Raw genomic sequence first — 9,637 nt, forward strand, 5'->3', positions numbered from 1 at the left:
TTTTTTTTTTTTTTTTTTTTTGCATATGGACATTCAATTTCTCTAGCTCATTTGAAAAGATTGCCTTCTGGTGGGGCTCAGTGTCATGCCTATAGTCTTAGTACTCTGGGAGGCCAAGGTAGGAGGAGGATCGCTTGAGGTCAGGAGTTTGAGACCAGCCTGAGCAAGAGCGAGACCCTGTCTTTACTAAAAATAGAAAGAGTTCAATAGTTCAGTAGCTGGGCATGGGAGGGCACACCTGTAGGTCCAGCTACTGGGGAGACTAAGGGAGGAGGATTGCTTAAACCCAGGAGTTTGAGGTTACTGTGAGCTAGGCTGAGGTCATGGCATTCTAGCCTGCTCAACAGAGCAAGACTGTTTCAAAAAAAAAATAATAAAAGATTATCTTCTTTCCTTTGATTGCCTTTAAGGTGCTGAAAGCTTTAATCTAAGAATTTATATATACTATGCTTCTCCATCACAAAAATTCTACTAATGTAGTTGTCTGATTATTTGTGTTATTATTTATCCTAAACTTTTCAGAGGGTTCTAAAATTTGCAAAGATTTCTTTATACAAAATTATCATTTGACTTCTTTCAAATAAAAAAATCAATGCAATACATTATTTTAGCAATAGAGGATGGAAAGTCTGATTAATCAACTCCATCCAAGTTGGTATTTTGCAAAATAGTTCAGTAAAAAGAATACTGGATCTGGTGAAAGGAGAGAATGATTTCCCTCTGAGCTATGCCCAACCATGTCATCTTAGGAAAGTCATGTTGATTCTTTGGTTTTTGTTTTTCCCCCCATTGAATATGGGGGGAAAGCTAATAATTGCTAAGATCGATCCAACTCATATAGCCTTGATGCTGTTCAGTATTGACAGAACTTCAAAGGGGTTAGAAAACATGAATGAGGAAAGCAGAAGAAGGTCTCTGATACTTTATTATATCTGTCATCACCAAAATGCCTATTTGCATGTAGCTCTGAATATAGTGAATTCCTTCTGTAATGGTGGACATGAGGTCAAAATACGACTGGGATGCAAGTGGTCTTATTCACGTGCTACATAAGAATTTACAGTGCTATCAGAATGTGCTTTTTGGGGCTTGTTTTCACAGCTGGACCAAGCAACACTCTCCCTGGCTGTGAGGGAAGACTACCTGGATAACAGCACAGAAGCCAAGTCTGTAAGTTTTACTTATATTCACCCAGTGTCTTGTCAGGCTGCTGTTGGGTTTATCAGTTGTTCTTAGGTCCCTGCTTCTTTACTGGAAATGAGCAGTATGGCGATTCAATGACCATATTCCTGTATACAAAGAGGAAGCCTTTTATTTAGGCAGATAAATTCTACTTCCTATCTTTTGGAAGTCTGGGCATCAAGGCTGTATAAGTCATGATCTAGCTGGGCAAATAGCACATCTGACTGAAGTAACCAAGAAATGAGCTTGCAGTCATTCCTCAGAAATTCAGAGAGTTCACTGTCCATTGCAGTGAGAAAGTGTGGGAAGGGATGCCCAGGAGGTGAGTACTTCTCAAATGGTACTGCTTAAGAATCACTGGGAAGGGCAGCACTTGTGGCTCAAGGAGTAGGGCACTGGCCTCTTATACCAGGGGTGACAGGTTAGAACCCAGCCCCGGTCAAAACCACACACACACAAAAAAAGAATCCCTGGAGAACCTTCCATCAAATGTTGATTCTTGGGTTATAGCCTTGGAGAATCTGACTTTAGTATACTTGAGATGAGGTTTGGGAATCTGTACTTTTTTTTTTTTTTTTTAGTTTTTGGCTGGGGCCGGGTTTGAATCCACCACCTCTGGTATATGGGGCCAGCGCCCTACTCACTGAGCCATAGGCACCACCTGAAGGGAATCTGGGTTTTTAAGAGGTGCCCCAGGTTAATGAGAGCCAGAAAGGATCAATCAGGTTAGACTTCTTGGGTTGCCTTGGAAACCTAGTAGTTTCTTGGAAATTGGAAATAATTGGTTCATTGTGCCACTTTTAATTCATTTTGGAAACTTTATTGAACTTTTGAAGGTGGCTCAGACCTAAGTTTCTGGAGTCTGTGCTGATACTAACCTCTATGTGTAGAAGGCTCTGGAAGGCAGGAAACTAGCAAAGATCCTAAGCTGTTTTCTGGCTGAGGACACTCATCAAGGGGGATTGGCAAATTTTCCTTCTTTAGAGTGGACAGAATGAACTTTTACCATCCCAGGGGGAGCCCTCTGTTTTTTGCTAGAATCTCAGCATCCAGGCTTGAAATTATCTCTCCCACAACCAATCAGTTGATTCCACTTTCATAAATATCTCTTCCATCCACCTGATCCCTCCTTTCTATCATTACTGCCCCAGGTTGACCCTTATTGATTCTGGCCTTGACTACAGCAAATAGCCTTTTAACTGTTATCATTTCCCCTTCCTTTGGTTGCCTGCTTAGTACCACTTGCCAAGTTCTGTTCTCAAAGCCCTGCCCCCAAGATAGGTTCTCCATTTCTTAGGGAGCTTTCAAGGCCTCTTCATGACTTGATCCCAAGCCCTCTTTCCTGTTTGAACTACCCCCAACCAAAGCAGCTTGCTCACCTCACAGTGGAACATCTCACTGCCTCTGAATCTGTCTCCCTCAAATGCTATGTCCCCAGTTTCTGCAGGCTGGAATGCTCTGGCCCCTGCATTTCAAAGCAGGTAGCAGCCTTATTAAAGAACTTATTTTGGTATTTCTAATGTTACAATTAATAATTACATGTTTATCCCCCCCCACTGGATCACAGTTTGAGAATCAAACTCAAGTATTCTTCAATTTTTCATCTGTACCTCCCTCCCCCATGTATGCAGAGTGCCTAGTGAGCCACCTTGCATGTGTATTGAGTAGGTATTCAATAAATACTTTTTGAATTGAACTAGGAATAATGAAACATCTTTTTAAATTAAGACTATTTTTATATTTATTTATTTATTTTGGAGACAGAATCTCACTATGTTGCCCTGGGTAGAGTGCCATGGCGTCACAGCTCACAGCAACCTCAAACTCTTGGGCTTAAGCAATTCTCTTGCCTAAGCTCCCAAGTAGCTGGGACTACAGGTGCCCACCACATCACCTGGCTATTTTTGTTGTTGTTGTTGTTGTTATTGTTGTTTGGCAGGCCTGGGCTGGGTTCGAACCTGCCAGCCCCACTGTATGTGGCCAGAGCCTAGCCACTGAGCTACAGGTGTCGAGCCCAAGACTATTTTTAACGCTTGCTTACTGATTCAGCAATTATTTATTAAGGGCCTGTGATATGCCAAGCACTGTGTAGGTCCCGAGATCATGCACACAGTGAGAATAGCTTACAGAGGCAAGGTGTACATTAGGAAGTCTTATTTCCATAGCGTGATGAGGAGGTCATTCAATACCTTCTGTATAGAGTTCTTACAAATACAGTATATCTAAAATGAGAGATGGGCCCAGTGAGATTCTTTAATTGCCCTGAAGTTAAGTTCTCCCCCTGCAACACGGTGGTACCCCAAATGGGCATGCCGGAAGGAAATTCCATTTCTGCTATTTGTTAGGTTTCTCCTTGTCAGTCCTCTCTTCTGTCCCTTCTTTTCTTCCTGAGCTCAGGAGGAAAACTTTGTGAAAACTGTACAAAATTGAAAAGACCCAGGGCTGCTATCGCTGATATTTTATTTCTTAGTCTGAAGGTGGGTAAATTGAGCCGGAAGAGAATAAATCACACTTCTCACCAGGCTTTGCGGATCAGGCCTCCTGCTTTTAGAAACAGTTCTTTCCCATTATTTTATTAAAACGTCACTTGCTTGGAAAGAGGATGTCTGACCTTTAACTTTCTATTCTGGGCTCATTTGGAGATGCTTCTTGAATCCGTAATGTCACCGGTTGCCAGAAAACTAGTTCTCCTGATGCTTGATGGCTGGACTGGTGGGACATCTCTGTCTGTCATGGAAACAGTACTCAAGCAGCCATCACTCTTTTCTCCCAAAGTGGTAGGTGGGTGGCTGGTAGTGCATCATGCCTAGACTGTGCTTTGAGGACAAAGTGGAAATAGATGACATATATTCCCACCTGCTGTGTCTGCCCTTCTGTGTCTCTCAAACATATTTCCTAATAGGCTGTTGTCATGGTCACTTGCTTCTTTCTCTCTTACAGTATCGGGATGCCCTTTACAAGTTCATGGTGGATACTGCAGTGCTTTTAGGAGCTAACAGCTCCCGAGCAGAGCACGACATGAAGTCAGTGCTTAGGCTGGAAATTAAGATAGCTGAGGTAAGTCTCCATTGAAAATCTCTCCCCTCCCCTCCCCTCCTTCCCTTCCCTTCCCTCCCCCTTTTCTTATTTTAGAGGCAGTATATCCTGGATAAAAGTATAAATTACAACCAAATAGTAATATTCTGTGGCATTGCCCTTTGAGTCCAAGGTAGAGCTAATAGCACCTCCTCTGGGAAGTAACAAGAAAAGAACTGTGACACAAAGAAGAGCTCTTTGTTCCTCCGATCTCCCTGGTTTAAACCCATTTAGTGTCCCTAGGCTGCTCGGCTGTGGCCAGGGAGACTCTATTTTCCTATAGACACTCCTGTTTGGGTCAAATAGAAGATAGATGCTCAATAAGTCCTTATTGATTCAGCCTGAATGGAAGGTTGCTTTTAGTCCAGTATCTCCGTTTTATGCCATTCTCATTCAGACTCAGTCTGACCTAAGTTCTGGGTTCAGGGATGTCTGTCCACTAACACTGGATATAAACTTTTATATAGAAAGCAGACAGGGCATGCTGATAAGCATTTGTAATCCACGTTTCTATAGCTACTTTGTATAAAACCCGTGTTTCTTGTTCTTTTCCTGCCCTACTTTAATGAATTGAATTGTCATTGTGTCATATATATGATACAGAATTACATGTTCTGTGTAAGTCACCTTAAATTCTTTTTCTTTTTTTTTTTTTTTTTGCAGTTTTTGGCCAGGGCCAGGTTTGAACCCGCCACCTCTGGTATATGGGGCTGGTGCCCTACTCCTTTGAGCCACAGGCACCACCCTCACCTTAAATTCTTTTAGGCTCATGGCAGAGACAAAAAGATAAAAACAAACTTGTGGGAGAATGATGAAAAATCCTCGCTGATTATATATATATATATATATATATATTTTCTAGACGAACCAAAGTATAAAATCCCTGTATGTTCTCAGGCCCAAAGGGAACAAATGCAGTGAAATCTGCTTATGCGGAAATCTTGTCATGAAAAAAATGAATTACCAAGAACTTTTTGCATATGAGTTGGTAGTCTTCAATGGAGGAAGTTGATACAAATTCTGAGGTGAACAGAGCCCAAGGGTTTATTGGTTTTGTGCGGAATGACGTGGTGGTAGAGTGTGGAGGTATAGAGTAGGGTGAGGGGGGAGGAAAGAGGGATTCATCTCTCTCCACTGTGAGGTTGGCTGCATATACCTCTCTCCAACTGCCTACTCGCGGTTCAAAAAGTTCATTCCTGCACGTTACCTTTGATAACTGTAAAGACTGCTGCAGATGTTTTTAAGTCAAAGACTATGCTTCAGAGCCATGTCTAGAGGCTGGCTGGATTCCCTTCTCAGGCAAACAGGAGGCCCAGAGCTCTAGTTTGGACTGAAGCTCTTATATAGCGAAGAAGGCCTTGCCCTGAGCCAGGGCTTGGGACCAAAAAGGGAACTAAAAACAGCTGGGCTGAGGCAAGGTGGGAATTGTCAAGGGGCTAAATGATGTGACAAATCCATTGTGTGGAGGGAAGTAGCTGGCAAAGAGCTGAAAACAGCTCTGAGGCCATAAGGCTCCAACCTGGGGCTGTGAGACTCTGAGGGCGGAGAGGGGGTGGGTGGAAGTGGAGTGTGGACGTTCTCTGAGGCAATGATTCACACAGATCCAGGAAGCTGTTTGTAAATTACATGTGGTTTCTCTGTTGAGGGTGAGGTGGGAGAATCTAAGGACACTGAAGCTTTTAGAAAAGAGAGGACAAATGTCTGCCATTCAGACCCCCCATGATTTTGCCTTGAAAAATCCATGGCGTGTGGATTTGTGGCCTGCTGGTAATTTTCACCCTTATCTCTTACACCTCCAGCTATGGGGTACATTCAAAATTAGTCAGACACATAGTCCATGGGGAACTTCTGAAACTGGGGAGACAGAAGGGTCCAAACACAAATAAGTCCTTGCAAATAAAGCCCTGGAAGTGTGTATTTAACCAGTCCCAGTCAGAGATATGTGGGCACAAGGAAAGGCCCTTGGGATTGGAACCAAGTGGCGTTTAATTGGAAAGCCTTGCTACAGACGATGATGAATCTTGGGCAGGCTTGAACCATGCAGGTGATGAGGCAAGGGCAGGAGAGTTACTTGTGCAGTGGGAGGTGACAAGTTTAATGCAAGGGAATTAGATAATGGAGCGTCTAAGACAAAATCATGACGTGATTCAGGGATGGACATGGGAACAACTGCCTATCCATGGAGGTGATTAAGGTGACTCTTGAGGAAGATAAACATTGCTGCTGTTTTTAGATTAGATTAAGCATGGTGGGGAGACTAGAAGCTTAGATTTGGTGTTGACCACATGGCCGAGAATAAGAATATTTGGAATGGAAAGACTGTAGAGTCAGGGCTGGAGAGGCAGTTTGTGAACTGCGTGTCTAGGTATAATGGAATCCATATTCCCAGCAATACAGCTAGCGGAATGTCAAGGCCAAAGAAACTAGAGGAGAAGATGTAGGAATGAGCTGATGACAAAATGATTATGGGTAGTAGCGGTGTCCAGAGAGTCTAGTGTTCATTATGAAAATTTGCCCCTAGAGATGAAGGCCTGGTTTGTATTGAGACAATTATCTGAAGACCATGGGATGTTTGCCTCAATTGTCCAGCTTGAGTTTGGCTGTCAAAACTGAGCCAGCAATGTATTTTGTCCATCCACATTTTAGATGAGGGGGAGATTCTAGGTAGTTCTTTCTGTCCTGGGAACAATATTTCATGTGGAAGAGGACATGAAGATTTCATTTTATTTTCTTAATCTTAATCCTGCCTAAAGTGATGTCTTTTTTTTCTCTTTCTCCAGTTGGGCACCACACCAAAGTCTTGAAAAAAATTATAATACTATGCAGATGTTTTGGCACATGTGGAAAGTAGTTACACAGTAAGAAATGGTTCATTAAAAAAAAATAACCAAAGTTTCTCTCCAACAGATAATGATTCCGCATGAAAACCGAACCAGTGAGGCCATGTACAACAAAATGAACATTTCTGAACTGAGTGCTATGATTCCCCAGGTTAGTGAAAACTATCCAGAAAACTTTCTCTTCACTGGCCGTTTTACAAGGCAATTGTATTTTATCTGTGTGTAAAATTTTGCCCTGTAAAACCTACTATCAGTCTTTTTGGTTATCATCATCATTGTCAGTGGCCACATAAAATATCCCTTGTCTGTGTGCTGGAATGCCTTCTGTTGTAGGGAAGAGAAAATCTTTCCAGTAGGGTCTTAAAAACTTAAAGCCCATTTTCTTACGTGGCAAAAGTCTAGACACAGGTGGTTATTGGTGTTGGTTCAGTGGTTACACAATATTGTCAAAACCCAATTTCTTTCCATCTTTCCATACCACTCACCTGAGTGAGTTGGCTTTTTGACTTCATATTTGATGACTCATGGTTGCAAGGTGGCTACCACGGCTCCGCATACGTATTTGCCCTCAGGGCAAGCAGAAGAGGGAAGGGTCAGTGATGGCCAATGTTTAACTCTTTTACCAAGAAAAACAAAAAAACCTTTCCAGAACATTCCCAGATGTCTTCCATTTATTTATTCCTGAATGGAACTGAGTTGCGCTGCTATCCCTAACTCCAGGAGAGGCTGGGCATTGAGTAATTGGTTTTCCATTTCAGTAGTGGAGACAAGCCAGGGAGAGCAGGCTGGGAAATGACTTTTAGCGTAGTCAGTCTAACACCAAATGGTGTTTTAGGTGAGCTAGAGAAGCTCTGCCGAATGGAGGCACGTTACTTTTGTTGCCGCTCATTTCCTTCTGTGCTGAGAAAGGCTGCGTTAGGAAGACCAGTCATGTGCGTGGCCTCTGCGTCTGTGTGTATGAGGGAGAGCACAGGACCCAGGCAGGGAAGGAGGGCAAATGGGGAGGAAGAAGGGCAGGGAGAGCATGGGATGGGGAAGAGTATAGGAGGGAGGGAGAGAGCAGAATGGAGAGGGAGAGTCTGGGAGGGAGGGAGAGTGCGGGGTGGGGGGACAAGGGGAGTGAGGGGCATGTCACTGTGACAGTGTGTGTGGAGGGCTCTTGTCCAGATGTAGAAGGTATGGAACTTATTTCCATTTGTAATTAAGGCCATAGGTCTGGATGGCAATGATGAGGAGTTTGGTTTCTGGACTTGAGCAATTGCATCTTAAAATTATTTGCCTTCCTTCCTTGCTGCCTAACAGAGGATTTTTTTTTTCTACTTTGTTTTTTTCTTTTCCCCTGTCTCCCCTCAGTTTGACTGGCTGGGCTACATCAAGAAGGTCATTGATACCAGGCTCTATCCCCACCTGAAGGACATCGGCCCCTCAGAGAACGTGGTGGTCCGCGTCCCCCAGTACTTTAAAGATTTGTTTAGGATATTAGGCTTTGAGAGGAAGAAGTAAGAACTTTCACGTGCTTGTTACGGTGACTTTTGTTTTTTCTTTAAATTATAAGGACTTCCTTTCTCACATCCTTTGAAAAACTGTTTTTAAAGAATGTTACATCAGAAGGGTCACGGGGAAAATCATGGCACTATTTGTGATGAATTGGCCAAAACCAATGTCTGGCGTAATTTACTTGCTGCAATGACAACAAATACACAATATGTCGCCTCTAATTTCGGCTCTTTCTTCGTACCATTCTGAAAGCCTAAATTGTTTATGGGTTTTGAGAACTAGTTATATAACGATGCTATTTTCTAAGATTTCTATACGAACATCTCCCCTCCATTCAGTCTCCATCTTTTGCTGCCATTTCCTGCCCCCCTTTCTTTTTAGCCACTAAGTCACTTTCTGACAATAAATCAAAGTACCTATACTAAAAATATACAAGACCACTCTGACAGCTGTAGAAAAATTGCACTGGGAAACAACTTTAGGACCTGTCAGATTTTTCTTATTTTAAGGAACGTTTTAGAAATTGTTGCTTTGCTAGATTAGTACTACAAAGAAAAGGCATTCTAAAAATGCCCAGGAAAGAGATTTTCACATGTTCATTAAGGCATTCCTATTTGACTACAAATATGAATCATAGGAAGTCAACTAGTTTATGAAATGATTTACGGAGCTAATTGGTGGGCTATAATTAAAAATCATATTTTCTTTTGGATTCAGACAAGGCTGTGTGGTCAGTAATTATGTTAAAAAAAGGCATCTATAAAAATCAAAGGGAATAAAGTGAATAAAGTATAGCATCCACCCTATAGCAACACTTAGGCACCTAAGAGCTGCTCTTTTAAAGATATCTTCTGATGATAAAAGTAATCCATGTTCATCGAGGAAAACGTATGGTAAGAGGATAGAAGAAATAATAAATTATCTTAAAATTTTATCCTTTAGGCTCGGCGCCTATGGCTCAACCGGCTAAGGCGCCAGCCACGTACACCTAAGGTGGCGGGTTCGAATCCCCAGCCCGGACCCGCCAAACAACAATGACGGCT

General features: G+C 42.5%; 1 protein-coding gene across 2 annotated transcripts in view; it reads left to right on the top strand.

Annotated features, from left to right (window-relative positions):
* PHEX (phosphate regulating endopeptidase homolog X-linked) overlaps positions 1–9,637 on the top strand; it is a 206,293-nt gene that overhangs the window by 64,827 nt on the left and 131,829 nt on the right. For both annotated transcript variants that reach the window (XM_003791908.2, XM_012806412.1), the window contains exons 6-9: positions 1,102–1,170; positions 4,123–4,239; positions 7,165–7,248; positions 8,451–8,596. In XM_003791908.2, coding sequence (XP_003791956.1) covers positions 1,102–1,170; positions 4,123–4,239; positions 7,165–7,248; positions 8,451–8,596 — 416 coding nt within the window. The remainder of the gene's footprint in view (positions 1–1,101; positions 1,171–4,122; positions 4,240–7,164; positions 7,249–8,450; positions 8,597–9,637) is intronic.

This window comes from Otolemur garnettii, unplaced genomic scaffold (assembly GCF_000181295.1).
Source record: "Otolemur garnettii isolate 467f Iridium unplaced genomic scaffold, OtoGar3 scaffold00051, whole genome shotgun sequence".
Lineage (NCBI taxonomy): Eukaryota > Metazoa > Chordata > Mammalia > Primates > Galagidae > Otolemur > Otolemur garnettii.